Below are 21,352 nucleotides of genomic sequence, written 5' to 3'. Positions count from 1 at the left end.
CTATTGTGGAATTTATAATTTTTTTTCAGGGAAGAAATTCTTTCAGTACTTTCCAGTTCTACAAATTTGTAAAAGTGAAAATCACTAGGGGGAGATGGCGTTCACGACTGGTGACATGGGGTTTCTTTACTTGTCCTGTTGGCCAACTCCACGGGGATAAAAAACCCTATAGCATTTCTGGCTCCTATAAATGAATGTTGCGTTGATAAGGGGCTTTAAGGGGGAGGGGAAAATTCATCGGGGTTTCGATATTTTTGAGATTGTGGAAAATTTACATGTGTGGGATTTAAGAAGAATTAGTTTGCTGAAAACAATACATTCTTCTTTCTTTTTATTGTGGAATTTATAATTTTTTTTTTCAGGGAAGAAATTTTTTCAGTACTTTGCACTTCTGCAAATTTGTAAAAGTGAAAATCACTAGGGGGAGATGTCGTTCATGCCTGGTGACATGGGGTTTTTTAATTCGTGCTGTTGGCCAACTCTATGGAGATAAAAAACCCCATGGCACTGGTCCTGAAATATACAATTTTTTAAAATTCAAAATCTAAAAAAAATTGAGTCAATTTTTTTTTGTTTACGTGTTTTATTCTTAATAATGATTTTTACCCATTAAAAATGAATAATAATGAAGAGTTCAGTGATGTTTACGTTGAAAAACAACAACTCCACATGCGACTACGCCACTGGTGCGGTAAGCGCCCATTCCCTTCCATCCAAATGGGAGAAAGAGAGAGAAGTAGAAGATAAAACGCGAAGAGAAGGCCTGGAGTCTCGAGGCAGCCATACCGTGGAGGCTCTCTTGCCCCATGCCATCCTCTCCCTATACCCGTAGCTAGTTGTTTCTTTTCCTTTATTCCTTTGTCGGAAAGTCGGCGTCGAGTCTCGCTTTTTTTGAAGCTAGAGTGAGACGAACCCCGGGGTGGGAGCGAATATGCGGAAAGACGGAGTGAGACGAATTGGTCGTAGAGGGGCGGCAGAGGGGGGTGGGGTGAATACGTGGCTGAGGGGAGGAGAGAAGACAATGAGATAAAAAGAAGAATCAAAAGTCCTAAAAAGTTGGAGAAATATTATAGCCGGTGAATGCTGAGAGCGAAAACAACGTCTTAAGGTTTTTGCGATCGGTAAAGTAGAGTTTTGAGGTTAGGGTCTGTTGGGGTGACCCTAGATCTCCATTGACAATGTGTTTTGACACGTGAGGTGATGGACGACTAGAGGGGGGGAGATAATCGCCCGAAATCGGCAGATTTCTGTCGTTATTCAAAGGTTAAATGGAACTTTTTTGGTTATTTGGAGGTTATCCCATCTTTTTTGAGTGAATTCAGGGGGGCAATGAGATAAAAAGACGAATCAAAAGTCCTAAAAAGTTGGGGAAATATTGCAGCCGGTGAATGCTGAGAGCGAAAGCAACGTCTTAAGGTTTTTGCGATCGGTAAAGTAGAGTTTTGAGGTTAGGGTCTGTTGGGGTGACCCTAGATGTCCATTGACAATGTGTTTTGANTCCCTATACCCGTAGCTAGTTGTTTCTTTTCCTTTATTCCTTTGTCGGAAAGTCGGCGTCGAGTCTCGCTTTTTTTGAAGCTAGAGTGAGACGAACCCCGGGGTGGGAGCGAATATGCGGAAAGACGGAGTGAGACGAATTGGTTGTAGAGGGGCGGCAGAGGGGGGTGGGGTGAATACGTGGCTGAGGGGAGGAGAGAAGACAATGAGATAAAAAGAAGAATCAAAAGTCCTAAAAAGTTGGAGAAATATTATAGCCGGTGAATGCTGAGAGCGAAAACAACGTCTTAAGGTTTTTGCGATCGGTAAAGTAGAGTTTTGAGGTTAGGGTCTGTTGGGGTGACCCTAGATGTCCATTGACAATGTGTTTTGACACGTGAGGTGATGGACGACTGGAGGGGGGGAGATAATCGCCCGAAATCGGCAGATTTCTGTTGTTATTCAAAGGTTAAATGGGCCTTTGTTGGTTATTTGGAGGTTATCCCATCTTTTTTGAGTGAATTCAGGGGGGCAATGAGATAAAAAGACGAATCAAAAGTCCTAAAAAGGGGAAATATTGCAGCCGGTGAATGCTGAGAGCGAAAGCAACGTCTTAAGGTTTTTGCGATCGGTAAAGTAGAGTTTTGAGGTTAGGGTCTGTTGGGGTGACCCTAGATGTCCATTGACAATGTGTTTTGACACGTGAGGTGATGGACGACTGGAGGGGGGGAGATAATCGCCCGAAATCGGCAGATTTCTGTTGTTATTCAAAGGTTAAATGGGCCTTTGTTGGTTATTTGGAGGTTATCCCATCTTTTTTGAGTGAATTCAGGGGGGCAATGAGATAAAAAGACGAATCAAAAGTCCTAAAAAGGGGAAATATTGCAGCCGGTGAATGCTGAGAGCGAAAGCAACGTCTTAAGGTTTTTGCGATCGGTAAAGTAGAGTTTTGAGGTTAGGGTCTGTTGGGGTGACCCTAGATGTCCATTGACAATGTGTTTTGATACGTGAGGTGATGGACGACTGGAGTGGGGGAGATAATCGCCCGAAATCGGCAGATTTCTGTTGTTATTCAAAGGTTAAATGGGCCTTTGTTGGTTATTTGGAGGTTATCCCATCTTTTTTGAATGAATGAAAGGGCGAACAATGACGAAGAGTCATTTACCCGTCGAAGATCCAGTCATAACTGGAGAGCAGTTGAAGAGGCAGAGGAGGAGAGCAGAAACTGCCGGATAGTTCCAGAAGGATGAGAGAATGTTCTGGTTCTTCTGGGAATATCTTCCGTAGGAACGGGTTCAGGGGAATTTGTCACTAGACTTTTTTGCGGGGAATTTTATCCTCTGCAAAAAAGGTACTTTACTATTTTCCCCTAAACCTATTAATAGCAGAGATATTTACGGAAGAATCTGTACGAAATTGTTCAACTTTTTTATTTCAAATTTAATTTAGGACTAGGACGCATGTAGATTCGAAAATATAATGAGGGAGAAAGAATGATAGGAATATTGAGGGAGTAGGGTCATGGGAAATGTGGAGAGAACAGGTTATTGTCAGGGTTCTTGACAATCAAGTACAGAGTCATATTATTTTCTAAAAATTCAATGTCGGGAGCTGTAACCACATTATCAAGTTCATAAAACGTTTAATATCTGGCACGCCACACTATCAACAGACTGGTATTTGTCATTCCCTCTAGTCATGAACGTTAGGAATATTCAGTTTTTACTGTTTGATGAACGCTTGAAGGCATCTGCCCCGTCCCTAATACGAATTTGTTGTTCGTCATACGATCCATTGTGCGGCGGCTCTCAATCCTGAATAGGATGAGGATAATTCCGAATTACCCGTTTTAGTTATGGAAAGCTAAGCAGCACTGAGTGTGGTCACTAAGTGGAATGGCGGTCACGAGGGAGTACCCGCCTCAAGAGGCTACCGAAAGCGGTATATGGAAAATAATCAGGAATTAAAATGGCTCGGGAAATGCATAAATTAAAAAAATTGACGTCGAGTCAAGAAGACTCCGGTGAGTTTCTAGAAAGGGATGCAGTTGTGGGCATTTAATTTCCAAGCTTGTAACAATCCCATCAAAAATCCCTAGAAGGAAACGCTTTCCCTAGAGAAACTTTCTAAGAGGACCCAAATAGAGAGTCTGCGGAATTGTTAGAGCACTGAAGACAACGAAAAATATATAATTCAACCGAAAAATTGGGGATCAGAAGTTGTTTATGAGAAACAACTCACAAGCTTGTAACATTAATAATAAAAATCCCCATAGGGAAACGCGTCTCCTAAAAAAATCCCTAGAGAGCTCAAATAAAGTTCAAAAAATCCCTAAAACTCTAAACAGAATAAAAAACAGAAAATCCATCCGAAAAATTGGAAAATGGATCTCATGTCCGAGGAACGTCTAAAGCACTCCAAAAAGTTCTATCATGAATCCCCATATGAAGACTTTCCCCCTAGAAAAAAACCCTAAGGCCCGAATAAACAACTCCCAAGTTTGTAACAATCTTATCAAAAATTCCAAGGAAACTCTTTCCCAGAAAAAAAATCCGATAAACCAACAAAAACAAAACCGTTTTTGCCGGTTGGTTTCGTAGCCGATCCAAGCAGAAAGTCCGAAAAATCCCTAGAACCCTAAAAACAACGCAAAACCTAAAATCCATTCGAAAAATTCGAAAATTGGTCTCACGTAGTAGAGCCAACTCCCAAGTTTGCAACAATACGACCAAAAATCCCCACCACACCCTGACCCAAGCAAAAACAACAACCCCCCTCCCCAAATCTCCAGATCAAAACAAAAAGCCCCCTCCCCCCTTAAAAAAAAAACCCTCGAAGGGGCCCCAGGCCAGGGCCCAACGACTACGCCTGGTGTTGTTGTGGGCCGTTCCGTAGGACAGAATATAGGATATGGCCTATAATACAGTTTTACCGGCGAGGCCGTGCTCACCACGGGGTTACCAACACACAGACAACTGCAGCATTCGGTGCATCGGGTTTTTTCGAGCCTCAGTTCCCCCTGGTGAGGCGCTCTCTCGCAGTCAGCAGAGTACAGAGTGTTGTGCGGTTTGCCGGAAAGGGGCGTCTACACTTTTTTAAATCGCGGCGGTGGGGCCCCTGGTGGGGGGTGGGGGAGGGGGGCTGTTGAGTCGTTTGAGGGGGCCGGCGAAGAGGGGGGGTTGAGAAAAATAGAGAGAGAGAGAGAGGAAGCGCAAAAAAAAGTGAGACGGAGAGGGAGTACGTCGGCACGTTTGATCTGAGCCGCGGGCGCCGACAAAGCGCTCGTCCAAGCCCTCTACCCCTCCCCCTGCGCCCTCCCCCCCTAACCCCCTCCATCATCTACCTCCTCCTGCCGTCGTTTTGCTGCCGCGCGAGAGAAACCCCGGGGAAAAAGGAGATAACATTACTCACGGGTTTTGTGAAAGGAGAGAGATAACATGAGGGACAACTACGCGGCATGAAATTCACCGTGGTTAAAAAAATTAAAAAGGCAAAAAGGGGGGGGGGCGGCCGGGGGCGAGGGGGAGGTGAAGGAAAAACAGAGAATCCCAGCTGCTCGGCAAAAGAGTGGTACTAACGGGCAAAGAGAGGATGAAAATACGAATACGAGTAAAAAGAATGACGTTAACGCGAGCGAAACGTCTGTCTTTTATGGGGGAAATATAGGGTTTTTTTTTATTAGGATGATGGATTGTCCGGAATTAATGATCATTTAGGGATTTTTTATTATTTTTGCGGTGAAGGTGGGGGGGAATTAGATGGGGGTGACGATTGCGACAAATTCAATTATTATGTAGGGCTATTTTTACTGTTATTGCGGATTTATTATTGTTTTAAATTTTTTTTTTTCATCCGCGGAAAGTTGAAAATTGGATAATTAGGGGGGGGGGGTGTAGACGGGGCATGTTGATTTTTTTTTTTTTTTCNTCCTTTCGGAGAAAAAAATATAAAGTCAGGTGAGAGAACGGAATTATTGTGTAGGATGATACTTACAAATTCTCTCGTCCTCCTTTCCTCTCTCATTCTACATGCCACTCCCCAACATCTTTCGGTCTTCTCCTATTAATAAATAAACTCACCGGCGGCGCCTTTGATTGTGACGCAAACCCATTACATTTCCGCTTTTCCAAGTTTTGTACGGGAAAAAAGGATGAAAAAAATATACGAATGAACGGTTGAAGTTGAAGCCGGTGGAGGGATAATTGAAGAGAAGTGCTTGGAATATATATATTTTTTTTCCTTTGATGATGATGAGGAACCGAGTGAGGAGGGCTTATCTTGAGATACATCAGGAAATTGCGGATGTGTATTTCTTTCATGAGTTTATATTTATGTTTAATGTATGAATGGAGAATGAAATTTAGAGTTGGGCCGGGCAAATCGTCTCATTCTCCCTAGAATTTTTTTTGTGATTAACATCAAATAATTAATGATGAAAAAAAAAAACATGAATTTTTTTTTTTTGAAAACGAAAATCGAGCGGTTTATTTAGTCTCTGGCGCCACCTCCCGGATTTAGTGATTTTTATCTTCAGTCGGTAATGACGGGATTTTGTTATCGATTGAGGGGAGATTGTTGTGATTATCAAAATGGCGGATGGTGTTTGTATCGAAAGGTTATGTTCGTGATGATTGTGACGTGATAGTAATCGTGTTTGACTGAATAATTGTGGAAATGTCGTTGTACGATGATTTTGATAAGCACAGAGCGTCGGACAAGGTGGCAGGATGGTCCTCTGGGATTAAACTGCTGCAGTCGCAGCTGCAGTTGAAGAAAGCAGCCACTACACAGGTAGGATTGCCTCATAACGTCAATATTTTTGGACAATTTTCAACTTTTTTTCAAGAATTGAGTTGTTATTTTCCTGTTACACTCATTCTGCTTTCATGGATGGGGACTCAATACTGAGGATTTTACTGGTGAAATTTAATGATAATTATTTTTGTGATGAAGGGGAGAGATGAGAATATTTTGTTAGCAGGGTCTGATAGAGAAACGAGTGAAACTTTTCGGATTTCAGATATGTTAATGGTTAGGAGGGAATATGTGGGGAATGAGTGGGTGTAGGAGAAAATGTCAGAAGAACTTTTTTGGAGAGAATTTAATTTTCTGAAAAAAATGTTATTTGGAATTTTTTCCTAAAACCACTCATTAACGAGATAATCCCCTGATTAACAACCGTTTGGACTCTTGACGTAATGTAGTGCACGATAAAATTGATCTGATTTAATCGTTAATATCTCCTCACCCAACGATCCGATTGGGATGACTCAAAGCTCATCTTAAAGCTTGAAAAAACACCTCGAAAATGAGAAAAAAATCGGGAAAATCGACTCTGCCGTTCTCGCGTTACTGAAGACAAAAGACCTCAGACTCATCCACCGATTTAAAAAAAATGAAGAATTGAATTCTAAAATGATTGAATTTTCTCAAAAATCTTCCATCATGCAGAATTATCACTAATAAATAATCTCAATAAAAAAAAATACAATAAAAAAATGATCCTAAATAATGAAAAAATGAAAAAAATTAAATAAAAAAAAATTAAAAAGTTAAACTTGTCAAACATCAAATGATTTTCAAGCCAAAACGAGAGCAATATCGAAAAGCGACTGCAGTCCTCCCCCCGGTAATCGACCTAAAATCAAAAACAACCCTGACCCGCGAGCCCGATCGTGAGGATGACGCCTCGAACAGTATTTTCCCCACGGCAATTCCCAACAACACAGCGACCTCCGGTGAATTCGACTGGAACGTCGTCAACGAGTACGACCCCATGTGGCCGAACGAGTACGACAAAGTGGTGAAGGAGCTCCGAGACATCCGCGACAGGGAGTACGACCAGGAGGCAGAGCAGCGAAAGAGGAGGCGAGAGGTGACGAGGTTCGAGGAGCCCCAGACGTCGTCGACCCCCAACAGCACGATGATAGTCCCCGAGAGGGACGAGGAGAGGTCGACGGCATCCCGAGGAGTGACCGGAGGGGCCGCAATAGCCCCTCCTCCGTCGCTTCAGGAGCCCTCGGAGCCGCTGGTGTCCTCACCTACTCCAGTGTCTTCTCCAGTGACACCAAGAGGTATTTTATATTTCACGCCAACCCCCATATGACCCTTATACGACGCCTATGTGACCTCCATGATCCTTATTCTGACCCTTGTGACCCTCAGCTTCTTACCCTCATACAACTTATTTGGACCGTTATTGTGACCCTTGTAGACCATAATCTGATCCCTGTGACCCTTTTTTAGGCCCTTAAACTGACCCATATGACCCTTAATCTGATCCCTGTGACCCTTTTTTAGGCCCTTAAACTGACCCATATGACCCTTAATCTGATCCCTGTGACCCTTTTTTAGGCCCTTAAACTGACCCATATGACCCTTAATCTGATCCCTGTGACCCTTTTTTAGGCCCTTAAACTGACCCATATGACCCTTAATCTGATCCCTGTGACCCTTTTTTAGGCCCTTAAACTGACCCATATGACCCTTAATCTGATCCCTGTGACCCTTTTTTAGGCCCTTAAACTGACCCATATGACCCTTAATCTGATCCCTGTGACCCTTTTTTAGGCCCTTAAACTGACCCATATGACCCTTAATCTGATCCCTGTGACCCTTTTTTAGGCCCTTAAACTGACCCATATGACCCTTAATCTGATCCCTGTGACCCTTTTTTAGGCCCTTAAACTGACCCATATGACCCTTAATCTGATCCCTGTGACCCTTTTTTAGGCCCTTAAACTGACCCATATGATCCTTAATCTCATCCTTGTGATTCTCGTGACCCTTAATCTTACCCTTGTGACCATTAATCTGACTCTTGTGATTCTTATTCTGACCCTTGTGACTCCTAGTTTTTTACCCCCATAACCCTTATTTAAACCCTTACTGTGACCCTTATAATCCTTAATCTGATCATCGTGACCCTTTTTAGGCCCTTAAACTGACCCTTAAACTGATCCCTGTGACCCTTTTTTAGGCCCTTAAACTGACCCTTATGATCCTTAATCTGATCCCTGTGATTCTCGTGACCCTTAATCTTACCCTTGTGACCATTAATCTCACTCTTGTGATTCTTATTCTGATCCTTGTGACCGCTAGTTTCGTACCCCCATAACCCTTATTTAAACCCTTACTGTGACCCTTATAATCCTTAATCTAATCTTCGTGACCCTTTTTAGGCCCTTAAACTGACCCTTAAACTGATCCCTGTGACCCTTTTTTAGGCCCTTAAACTGACCCATATGATCCTTAATCTGATCACTGTGATTCTCGTGACCCTTAATCTTACCCTTGTGACCATTAATCTGACTCTTGTGATTCTTATTCTGACCCTTGTGACCCCTAGTTTTTTACCCCCATAACCCTTATTTAAACCCTTACTGTGATCCTTATAATCCTTAATCTAATCTTCGTGACCCTTTTTAGGCCCTTAAACTGACCCTTAAACTGATCCCTTTGACCCTTATTTAGACTCTTAAGCTAACAAGGTAAGAAGGGTTAGCCCTTGTTACTCTTATTTGGACCCTTAATCTGGTCCTTGTGACCCTTAATCTGACCGATGTGACCGTGAATCTGACCCTTGTGACCATTAATGAAGGGTCACGTGAATCTGACCCTTGTGACCATTAATCTGTCTCTTGTGATCCTTATTCTGACCCTTGTGACCCCTAGTTTCTTACCCCTAGTTTCTTACCCCCATAACCCTTATTTGAACCCTTACTGCGACCCTTGTAATCCTTAATCTGATCTTTGTGACCCTTTTTTAGGCCCTTAAACTGACTCTTATGACCCTTAAACTGATCCCTGTGACCCTTATTTAGACCCTTAATGTGACCCTTATGTAGACCCTTATTTGGACCCTTAATCTGGTCCTTGTGACCCTTAATCTGACCGATATGACCGTGAATCTGACCCTTGTGACCATTAATCTGACTCTTGTGATCCTTATTCTGACCCTTGTGACCCTTAGTTTCTTACCCTCATAACCCTTATTTGAACCCTTACTGCGACCCTTGTAATCCTTAATCTAATCTTTGTGGCCCTTTTTTAGACCCTTAATCTGACCCATATGACCTTTAATTTGATCCTTGTGACCCTTGTTTATACCTTTAAGATGATCCATATGACCCTTAATCTGATCCTTGTGACCCTTATTTAAAGATCTATATTAACTCCCTGAGGTGCAGAAGATTTAAAACCATTGGTCGGCATCAATCATTAATTCTGTAATATTATGAGAAGTTGCATTTTACGATAATCAAGATTTACTTCATTGAAATTTGAAAAATAATGTAATAATTGGCAATTAAAATTTTTTTCAATTGACTCTTAACTAAATAATTGACAACATGGAATTGTCGATTCACTATTGAGTAAATATTTCTAAATGTCTTAAAAGTATTTTTCGATTAGCCAAATAATCGTCAATCTTCCAAATTGAATTATTGATTGATAAAATAATGCGGAATTTGAAAATTTAAATTGATGATTAATTTAATAATTGAAAAATTGGTGAGTAATGTTAACAATTGACTTATTCAAAATTTAACTTTAATTAAAATTTATGATTATTCCGATGTCTGTTTAAAAGGGAAAACGAAAATTCATGGTTTATGCATTGATTTTGCAGTCTTTCATTTGGATTTCATCAATTTATACTTTTTTTTTTTTGTTGGTTAATTAACTTGAAATATTGTCTAGGCGGAGGGCTGGGGTATGCGACGTCCTCAGTTGCTGCGAAGATAATGGCGAAGTATGGGTTCAAGGAGGGACAGGGCCTGGGGAAGAAGGAGCAGGGGATGAGTGTTGCCCTTCAGGTCGAGAAGACGAGTAAACGGGGCGGAAGGATTGTTGGGGAGAGGGAGCAACTGATGCCTCCGCCTCCTTCTCTGGTGCCCTCACCTCCCAGTGGGAGTCAGGGGCTCGGAAGCGAAGAACCCAGTATCACTGAAATTATGAAGAGTCCGAGCAAGGTGCCCAGAAGATTTTTATACATTTTTTTATTTCTTTCCATGTTTTTAAAATTCACTTTTCGAAAGAATTTTTTTTAATTGTTGAGTATTTTGAGAGCGAGTGGGTTTAGGGAAAAATGTCATAAATCATTTTTGTACAGAATTTCATAAGCTACAAAAAATGTCTGAAGCCATTTTTTCGTAAAACCACTGCTTAACGAGATAATTAACAAATTAAGAAAAATGGCGTTGTGAATGGAATTAATGGATTTTGTTCACAGGTGGTGCTTCTCAGGAATATGGTAGGCCCTGGAGAAGTGGATGACGACCTCGAGCCCGAGGTGAAAGACGAGTGCAACACGAAGTATGGAGATGTGGCACGAGTGGTGATTCAAGAGGTACCAGACGTCCAGGCAGAAGAGGCAGTTCGCATATTCGTCGAGTTCAAGAGGATAGAGAGTGCTATAAAAGCTGTTGTGGATCTCAATGGGAGGTTTTTTGGGGGGAGACAGGTCAGGGCTGGATTCTACTCCAGCGAAAAACTGGACAACTATCAACTACTGGACTGAATCAACAATGGATCATCAATTAATCAACTTTTGCGATAATTATATTTACAGAATTCCTAGCAGTACATTCTCTTTTGTGTATCCAGCTCATTCGTGATAAATTGTAAATATTTGATATTTTGTGGAATTGATTGATTTCATCGTCTTATCTCTCAACATTGATAATTCAGTTTTACAGGGTATTTTTGGCATTCAGTGCGGTCAGTGGCAACCAGCAGGTACTTTTTTGTATCGTTTGCAGACTTCGTGTAACAAGTCTTTCAGTATTTCTATTTGGTTCCCAGCGTCCTGAAACAGAAGCGTTTTCATTTTTGGTGGAAAATGATGAATTGTAAATTCATCAATTTATTTTCATCAATGCAGATGGTGAAGATTTGAGGCTCGGGTGTACTATCTTTCGTATGTTATCTGGATATTTTTATCTTTCGTAATCCAAAATTGTCAATTGAGTCGCACATCGTGTAGAAATTCCCAAAAATTATGGTAGAATGATAAAAAAATAGAAAAAATTCTCAACTTTTTCAAAGAGCGTTTTTAATTGAGATTCAGAATGAGTTGAAAAAAGTGGAAATTACAGATATCTGAACACTAACTCCTCATGGGAAGTTACAGCTAGGTATCTCAATTTTCAAAACAGTGGTATGTAGTCATCTGCCATTTTTATGTGATAAAAGTGTGATTAAAAAATTCTCCAAAATATTACAACAAAAAGCCCTTTTCGTAATAAATGTCCTTGTGCAGTGTGGGACAAGATTGACGAAATCAGTCTTCCCCCTGCATGATATTGGCTGACAGGCCGTCATTTGTCACCGTAAATCAGATACATTTTTCAATTTCTTGTTATTCAACTTATTCTAAATATAAATTAAAAATGCTCTTTGAAAAAATTAAGAATTTTTTCTACTTTTTTTTGTTATTCATTCATAATTTTTCGAAACTTCTGCATGATGCAGGACTTAATTGACAATTTCAGATGACGAAAGATGAAAAAATCAGGCCCGGTCGCGCGCTTCGCGCGCTCCCTCTTTAGGGTATGACCGGTAGGGGTTGATGGAATTGGATGTGACCCATTACGGGTCGCACCAATAACTTCCCGACCATTTGTTTTTTCTTTCATTAATTTTTTTATTATGTATTTATTCAATCTTTTTCTCACATTTCTCCGAGGAAATACCCATAGAAGACAAGAAAATCCGTGCGCGTGCTCGCACTCACACACACTCCCATGCACACACATCGCCGTATTCCGCATCGAGAAAAGATGTAATTTATCAGAAAAGTAAAATTGTTTCTTGAATGTATATCGATTTCGAAAAAAGCTAGTGAACTGCTGATTAAATGTCTTCCAGTATTCCATGATTTGTGCGTTATATCAAGATTCATCGTTTCTAACAAAAAAAACTTGAAATCGCATCGTTATGCACGGAGAAATGGTCTCGTTTACAAAAAAACGCTAATTTTCGACTTTTTTCCAAATGTTTTTTGGAAAAAACTGGAGAAACGCTGAGACGATCGTCTCCATAATCTAATCAGGTTCAAGTCACATGAAAATACAGCGAAAAAAAAAAAAGTCAAATCGCATCGTTTGTTCAGGAGGAATCGTGGCACAAAATTTTTGTCACAGACGTACGCACACACATACACACATCCACACATACAGACAGGTACCTGAAAAGGGTCAGAAGTGGTTCCAAAGGTCATGAAACGTGGAGAAATGCTTAAATTTCCACATTCGATTTTCGGGGTCATTACAATAACTTCCTCCCTTCGGGTCGGGAAGTTAAAAAAACATCGAGATAACGTTCGAAAGATAGTACACCCGGGCCTTAATTTCTTACTTTGATCGAAATGCGCATTATACGAATCAATCTGAGGAAATACAAGAAACTGCAGACGGTCGGACTACTCATTCGTTAGAAGAAAAAATAGAACATTGAAGTTTTATTTTGCAGACCATAACGAGACCATAAAGAGTTTGTATCCCGTTTTCACTTGATGATTAAATAATATCGGAATCATAGGACGATATTTCTCGGTCGAAAACTCGAATGAATCTTGAAAAAATCCCCACAAAATTAGTCAAACATCACCTCAAACGCCAATCCAAATATTTTGGTTTTCTCATTCAGTCGAAAATTTATAGTTCTATTGATCCAGTCAATCTCGTTAATTAAACTATTATTTACTCACATTATCAAGAGTGATTGTAGGAATAAACTCGACAGGTGGTGACAGGGCGTGCGTCATTTCCCCGTACTTGGCTAATAGTTCAGCCCCTCGGGGGCTTTTGTAGCATTTAAATATTGGCTCAGCATCAACGTGGAGTCTGTCGGCACACGTGCGCGTTATGTTTTGCGGCCAGATATTGTGCTCGATCATACAGGCTAGAAATTTTAATTGAACGCTGGGTTTTTTTATCACATCAATAGCACAGGCGTGAATTGTGTTTGCCTCGCACTCCCTCGGGCCGTGTTGGCACTCGAAGCTGTAACCATCTGGTCCCGGAATTGTCTGAAAAGTTTAATCAAATGTTCAGATTATCATTCTTAAGTCATTAACAACTCATTTTGGATTCTCGAGACAATTTCTAGGGGCTTACCCTTTTTATAGACATTTCTATTTTTTTTTATTTAGCACGAAACTACAAGTTTATACAGCTTATCGATATAGGATAGAAAAAAAATAGAAAAGAAGAATTATAATAACAGAAGAGAATATGTGACCTAAGACAGGAGGCAGTTTATATGGATTCGTGTATAGATGTGTACATTGGTGTCTTAGGTCTTATATTTTTAAATTGCTTTCGTTTAGAAACTTGATGATGTCTACACTGAGAAAAAAAAATATTTTTGCCAAATATTCATTTACTTGAGAGAAGTATTTATTTTTTCAAAATCGAATTTCTCCAATCGAGTCATTCCCAGGTGAGGCCAATTAGGTTTCAATTATGACAATCATATTGCTCTAGAGGATGACTATGGTGTAAATGACTTTGGATGAACTCCTTCAATAATTATTCATTCTTCCCAAATTTCTTATTTTCTAAGGAAAGAATTTTGATTAATTTTTTAATGTTGATAATTATTGAGGGAGTTCATGCAACGTCATAACTAAAATGATCATCTCCTGGAGCAATATAATTGTCATAATTGAAGCCTAATGAGGATTGTCTGGGAATGACTCGACAGGAGAAATATGGTATTGACAAAATAAATACTTCTGTCAAGCAAATGGATATTTGGCAAGAATAATTTTTTTTCTCAGTGTATGCATATGAGATCTAGGTCTTTCAGGATTTATTTATTTATTTATTTTTTCAAAATCGAATTTCTCCAATCGAGTCATTCCCAGGTGAGGCCGATTAGATTTCAATTATGACAATCATATTGCTCTAGAGGATGACTATGGTGTAAATGACTTTGGATGAACTCCTTCAATAATTATTCATTCTTCCTAAATTTCTTATTTTCTAAGGAAAGAATTTTGATTAATTTTTTAATGTTGATAATTATTGAGGGAGTTCATGCAGCGTCATAACTAAAATGATCATCTCCTGGAGCAATATAATTGTCATAATTGAAGCCTAATGAGGATTGTCTGGGAATGACTCGACAGGAGAAATATGGTATTGACAAAATAAATACTTCTGTCAAGCAAATGGATATTTGGCAAGAATAATTTTTTTTCTCAGTGTATGCATATGAGATCTAGGTCTTTCAGGATTTATTTATTTATTTATTTTTTCAAAATCGAATTTCTCCAATCGAGTCATTCCCAGGTGAGGCCGATTAGATTTCAATTATGACAATCATATTGCTCTAGAGGATGACTATGGTGTAAATGACTTTGGATGAACTCCTTCAATAATTATTCATTCTTCCTAAATTTCTTATTTTCTAAGGAAAGAATTTTGATTAATTTTTTAATGTTGATAATTATTGAGGGAGTTCATGCAACGTCATAACTAAAATGATCATCTCCTGGAGCAATATAATTGTCATAATTGAAGCCTAATGAGGATTGTCTGGGAATGACTCGACAGGAGAAATATGGTATTGACAAAATAAATACTTCTGTCAAGCAAATGGATATTTGGCAAGAATAATTTTTTTTCTCAGTGTATGCATATGAGATCTAGGTCTTTCAGGATATTTTGGCTAGAGTATGGAGGGAGGAAATTTTTCCTTTGTAATGCGTTGAGCATATTTTGTCCCGGCTGATCATGTCGGGGCAGTCCCACAGCACATGGTCGAGGTCTTCATTCGGGTGGCCACATTTGCATTGGGATGATTGAATCAAGTTTTCCCTCTTCAGAGAGGCTGCGAGATGATAATGATTGGCTCTAGCTCTATTTATCCAAACAATTGAGAAGCGGGAAACTAAGGATATCTCAACAACTATTGGATTTGAATAAAAATGTCATGAGAACTTTTTTGTAGAGAATTTAATTTTCTACAAAAAGCTTATTGCACGTTTTTTTCGAAAACCATTTGTTAACGAGATAATCTACTATTAAGAAAACCAAAATCACGTCGAATTCTATGAATTTCTGTTTTTGATTGGTAAGTGTTTGATTATTTCGTTAATGAGTGAATTTAGGAAAAAATGTCCGATAAATTTTTTGCAGTAAATTCAAGTCACTGCAAAAACATTCAGCATATTTTTCTCTAAACCCCTTATCTCTGGAGATATTTGAGAAATACTTTGAAAATTATCTTTCACTTTATCTCTTGTTTCTCCACGTCACCGCGAATTATTCAGCCATTGTTTACGTACCGTAGCTTTGCCATATGGAACCATCTGCACGACAACATTATCAGGTATCTTGTGATATGTTGGCTCTAGCTGCCTCACCACGAAGCTCCTTGAGTCCGGACAAAGGGCCTCGTAATAAACCACTATTTTCACTTTTTCGGGTTTTATCCTTGGCACGGGCATCACGGATAGTTTTTCAAAATCTCCCACCTGTGTTTTAACTATTGAATAATCAAATTTCGAGGAAAAGACACTCAAGACTATTTCAAAGAGATCCTGAATGAAAAAAAAATTGCAAAACGAAACAGAAAAGACAATTCATTTTATTAATTCCTCAATTATTTAATCAGCAAGTGGATTTACGACAAAATGTCTGAAAACCTTTTTTATAGGAAATTAAAATCTCTAAAAAAAATGTCTTGTGGCATTTTTTTCTGAATCTGCTCATTTCCTAGGTAATTCACAAATCAATAAATCATGTCAAATCGAAAATTCTTTCGGTTACATAAAACCTCTTCCTCGATATCTTAATTATCTCATTAACGAGTGGTTTTACGACAAAATGTCTCAAGATCTTTCTTGGAACTTATGAAATTCTCTACAAAAAATGTTATTTGACATTTCCTCGTAAACCCATTCCTATCCCGGATGATTTACAGATTGATAATTCATGTCAAATTGCAAAATCGTTCCAGTCACATAAAACCTCTTTCTGAATTCCTCAATTACTTCATTAACGAGTGGATTCACGATAAAATGTCTCTGGACCTTTTTTGTAGCTTATAAAATTCTCTACAAAAAACCTTTTTTCACATTTTCTCGAAAACCCTCCCATTTCCCGGAAAATCAGAAAAAACTATCAGGATCTCTTTATCCACGCAAAAAACCTCAGAATTACCTCATCAATCCTGTCATTCCTCACGAATATCCAGAGAAAAACAACAGCCAGCGCAATAACAGTGAACCTGAACCACCACCTGAAGCCTCCAAAATTCTTCAATCCCATTGTGTCCTAGCTGTAGTCCTTCTCGGCCGAATCCAATGAAATTCCCATAAAAATTCGTTCCAACTTTCTAAACTACTTATCATATCAAAACGTCCAACGTTCCTCACAGCCGGACTTTTATTTGCCATCTGCTACACGTCACTGCAGATGTGACGCTGATAAACTGCAAAAATATTGCTCAAGTTAATGCACAAGGCGAGAAACTCGATTTGAAGTAACTCGATTTTTACCGATGCCCTCATCTCGAGTCATGAATTGCTCCAGTTGTTGGATTGATTTATTTACTTATCGAAATTTGCATAATCTGGGAAGGATTGATAAGGATTGGGGACATGTGTTGGGAGGAGGTGGGGTTACTGATAAATTCTGGAGGATAATGGCAGAATGGAAACGGTTTTATCGGTGGAGTACCAACTTTGGAGTCGAGGGAATTTTTCTGTCATTTTTGGAGTTGATCAGTAAGGTTTCGCGGTGGGGGCAGGAGGGGGGGAGCGCGAAGGCTAGTTGACAATGTCAGTTGATAAGGCCCGAGGAACAATGGATATCAATCACGTTTTGATGATTGGCAAAATTTTTTTCACTGATTTTTCTTTTTAAACTCACGGAAGAAATTTCCATCCGCGGGAAATTCGCATTGGAATCGAGCTGGATTAATTATTGTGGGGTGATTGGCTCTTATCAGTTGATAGAAGTCAACCGCGTCAAAGAATATCACAATTTTAGTCTAGTGATTTCTACAAAATCGCAGGGAAAAAAAGGAAATTCAGGGGAATTCCCTGCTTAATAGTCTCGGATTCACATTGATCCGCCTTATTTTTTTTTATCAATCGAGAGTTGAGTAAGGGCCGAGAAAAATATAAATAAATAATTATACCCCCTCAAAATCCATTTTTTAAAGCAATAAAAAACGGATTAAAAATGTTTTATAATTGTAAAACGTAAAAAGAAATCACAACAATGATGAAATAATCGTAATTGAACAATGAAAAATAACTGTTGAAAGAAACTTTTTTTATTTAAAAATTTGAAAAAACAATTCCAAAAACGTCTGAATCTTCGTAATTTCAGAATAATTAAGAAAAAAATCACTGGATTTTTTTATTGTTGAAAAAAGCCTGAATGATAAATATTTTCTTTCACGTTCCGATTCTAAAGTTCACCTTTACCTAAGGCCTCGGAAAGACGTAAAAAAAATGACAACAACGGTAAAATACTCAAAATATAACAATTAAAAACAACAGTAGAAAGAAAATTTTTTATTTAAAAAATTGAAAAAACAATTCCAAAAAAGTTGTAATCTTCGGAATTTCAGAATAATTAATTTAAAAAATCACTGAATTTTTTTATTGTTACAAAAAGCCTGAATGATAAATATTCTCTTTCACAGTGGATTTTCTTTCTTTTTATTTTTCTTTATTTTCGTTGTAGTAAAAAAAATCACAACAACGTTAAAATATTCGAGATATAACAATAAAAAACACCTGTTAAGAGAGACTTTTCTTTTAAAAAATGAAAAAGAAAACAAAACAATTCCAAAAAAGTCTTAATCTTCATAATTCCAGAATCATCAACAAAAAAAATCACTGAATTTTTTTATTGCTAAAAAAACCCAAATGATAAATATTCTCTTTCACAGTGGATTTTCTTTCTTTTTATTTTTTTTTATTTTCGTTGTAGTAAAAAAAATCACAACAACGTTAAAATATTCGAGATATAACAATAAAAAACACCGGTTAAGAGAGACTTCTCTTTCAAAAAATGAAAAAGAAAACAAAACAATTCCAAAAAAGTCTTAATCTTCATAATTCCAGAATCATCAACAAAAAAAATCACTGAATTTTTTTATTGCTAAAAAAACCCAAATGATAAATATTCTCTTTCACAGTGGATTTTCTTTCTTTTTATTTTTTTTTATTTTCGTTGTAGTAAAAAAAATCACAACAACGTTAAAATATTCGAGATATAACAATAAAAAACACCGGTTAAGAGAGACTTCTCTTTCAAAAAATGAAAAAGAAAACAAAACAATTCCAAAAAAGTCTTAATCTTCATAATTCCAGAATCATCAACAAAAAAAATCACTGAATTTTTTTATTGCTAAAAAAACCCAAATGATAAATATTCTCTTTCCCGTCCCGATTCCATGTTTGGCCAATTTTTTTAGAATTAAGTTTTTTTCTCTCAAACGATTTTTTAACATTTTTTTAAGACACCATATTCGAGCGTTTTTTAAAATTTGAACTTTCCCCGAGGCCCCGTAAAATTCCCCAAACGCAAGCCCCCAATATCCCTACGCGACTCTCCCTCCCTCCCATTGGCTGACGACAACTGGACGATAAAAGCCCTCTCTCTCCCATCTCCCCCGACAAACCAGTTCGTGTTTTTGTGTTGCGTAAAAGTCTGTGCGAGGTGAACGAGCCCCAGTAGATCGGTAACGTTCCGGTGTTGAATAATAAAATTCGCATGATAATTGTTGTTGAAACTGTTAAAATGGAGATTAATTTGTACGCCCAACGTGCAAATTCAGTGATGAACGCAAGAACTAAGTGTACGACAAGTGACAATGAATTGTGATCCTTATTATCTACTACTTAGTGATTAAAATAGTGATTAGGGCATTAATTTATAACCAATTAACACCAAAAAGATCTCAAAGAGTCAAAACCTCGGGATAACAGAGCGTTTCCAACTCTAATTTTTTTAAAAATCAATTCAAGTCAAATAGCACTCGTAGATTATCGGTTGTTGACGGATTAATTGATAGTGAAGGCTCAATAATAAATCTTAATGGCAGCAGCCCTAAAGAAAAATCATTCACGTAGACGACTTGCTGCGCTAACATTTTTATCCAATATATCACTCGATGGAAGTCATCGAGACACTAATTTGTCACTGTTACCTCACAATGGTGTTATACACAGGCGTTTACACAGTGATGTGCAGAGAAATTGTGTAACGCAGTGCGAGGCTGACACATCTGCCGAGGAAACTGTTGATGGTTTGCCAGATATTTTACATATTAGGGAAGAGACGCCTGAGATTGTGCAGAAAATCGTTGAACATTACTCGTTCAGCTCAGATTCTGATGGCATATCGACCAGTGGGAGAGCTAATGTATCAGCACTTGTGGATAATGAGAGGATTCAACCCGTTCTGGCGAGCATTCACGGATCGTTCAGGGAAAGGTGAGGGCTTTTATGGGTTCTATGGGAGGGGAAGGTTTTTTGTTCAGCAGAAAGCCAATAAGTTTTTATGGTTTTTCATGCAAAACAAAATTGGGAAAAGAGAAGCGAAAAAGGAGAGAACAAGCAAGAAAAGGAAAGGAAGAGGAGAGAAAAGGAGAAAGTTATATTTTGATTTTTTTTACGAGAGTTGAAAAAAAGGTTCTGTGATGTTTTTTGATTGATGTGGCTGTTAAGGAGATAATTAGGAAGTTAAGGGTTTTGGATATTTTTTAAAAGTGATTTTGGACTTTTTGAATTTGCTTGGAGTTGAGGAAAGTGTCGAGAGATTTTTTTTTTGCAGAGAATTCAATTTTTTACTCTAACATTCTCTGTTAGATTCACGTATTGTCGAGGTAATCCTATAATAATTCATTGGCATTACATAATTTTGCTAAAGAAAATGTCAACACTATTTCGTTGATATCTGTGAAACTAGTGGATTGAGAGAAAAATATCACGAGTCCTTTTTTTTAGATGATTGAATTTTCCACAAAAAAAGTTTTCTGATAATTTTTGCTAGATCCGCGCATTAAGTAATTCTTCTGCTGATTTTGATGAACAATGAGAGATCGTTCAGGGAAAGGTGAGGGGATTTATGGGTTTTATGGGAGGGGAAGGTTTTTTGTTCAGCAGAAAGCCAATAAGTTTTTACGGTTTTTCATGCAAAACAAAATTGGGAAAAGAGAAGCGAAAAAGGAGAGAACAATCAAGAAAAGGAAAGGAAGAGGAGAGAAAAGGAGAAAGTTATATTTTGATTTTTTTTACGAGAGTTGAAAAAAAGGTTCTGTGATGTTTTTTGATTGATGTGGCTGTTAAGGAGATAATTAGGAAGTTAAGGGTTTTGGATATTTTTTAAAATTGATTTTGGAGTTTTTGAATTTGCTTGGAGTTGAGGAAAGTGTCGAGAGATTTTTTTTTTGCAGAGAATTCAGTTTTTTACTCTAACATTCTCTGTTAGATTCACGTATTGTCGAGGTAATCCTATAATAATTCATTGGCATTACATAATTTTGCTAAAGAAAATGTCAACACTATTTCGTTGATATCTGTGAAACTAGTGGATTGAGAGAAAAATATCACGAGTCCTTTTTTTTAGATGATTGAATTTTCCACAAAAAAAGTTTTCTGATAATTTTTGCTAGATCCGCGCATTAAGTAATTCTTCTGCTGATTTTGATGAACAATGAGAGATCGTTCAGGGAAAGGTGAGGGGATTTATGGGTTTTATGGGAGGGGAAGGTTTTTTGTTCAGCAGAAAGCCAATAAGTTTTTACGGTTTTTTATGCAAAACAAAATTGGGAAAAAAGAAGCGAAAAAAATGTTTTAGAAGAGTTGAAAGGGGACGGGGGAGGGGCGGGGGGGGGGGGG

At 38.3% G+C, this 21,352-nt stretch overlaps 3 protein-coding genes across 6 annotated transcripts in view; 2 read left to right on the top strand and 1 right to left on the bottom strand.

The window, feature by feature from the left end:
• The first annotated feature begins 6,058 nt into the window (after positions 1-6,058).
• On the top strand, positions 6,059-11,116 carry LOC107039127 (splicing factor 45). The gene is made up of 4 exons (XM_015258599.1): positions 6,059-6,267; positions 7,061-7,550; positions 10,180-10,451; positions 10,712-11,116. The coding sequence occupies exons 1-4, from the start codon at positions 6,151-6,153 to the stop codon at positions 10,997-10,999; spliced, it is 1,167 nt and encodes a 388-aa protein (XP_015114085.1). The 5' UTR covers positions 6,059-6,150; the 3' UTR covers positions 11,000-11,116.
• Positions 11,019-17,102, bottom strand: LOC107039128 (gamma-interferon-inducible lysosomal thiol reductase). The gene is made up of 5 exons (XM_015258600.1): positions 16,991-17,102; positions 16,653-16,923; positions 15,776-15,964; positions 13,190-13,510; positions 11,019-11,287 (listed from the first exon to the last, which is right to left on the bottom strand). Exons 2-5 carry the CDS (start codon positions 16,758-16,760, stop codon positions 11,201-11,203), a joined length of 705 nt encoding a protein of 234 aa, XP_015114086.1. The 5' UTR covers positions 16,761-16,923; positions 16,991-17,102; the 3' UTR covers positions 11,019-11,200.
• A 2,043-nt stretch (positions 17,103-19,145) lies between these two features.
• The window catches only part of LOC107039200 (CDK5 and ABL1 enzyme substrate 2), a 10,174-nt gene continuing 7,967 nt past the window's right edge, over positions 19,146-21,352 (top strand). For all 4 annotated transcript variants that reach the window (XM_015258705.1, XM_015258704.1, XM_015258703.1 and 1 more), the window contains exon 1: positions 19,146-19,945. In XM_015258705.1, coding sequence (XP_015114191.1) covers positions 19,548-19,945 — 398 coding nt within the window. In that variant the 5' untranslated portion in view covers positions 19,146-19,547. The remainder of the gene's footprint in view (positions 19,946-21,352) is intronic.

Source organism: Diachasma alloeum, unplaced genomic scaffold (genome assembly GCF_001412515.2).
Source record: "Diachasma alloeum isolate Michigan unplaced genomic scaffold, Dall2.0 Dall_scaffold_00294, whole genome shotgun sequence".
In the NCBI taxonomy this organism is placed as follows: domain Eukaryota; kingdom Metazoa; phylum Arthropoda; class Insecta; order Hymenoptera; family Braconidae; genus Diachasma; species Diachasma alloeum.
This window is presented reverse-complemented; position numbering and strand designations above follow the sequence as displayed.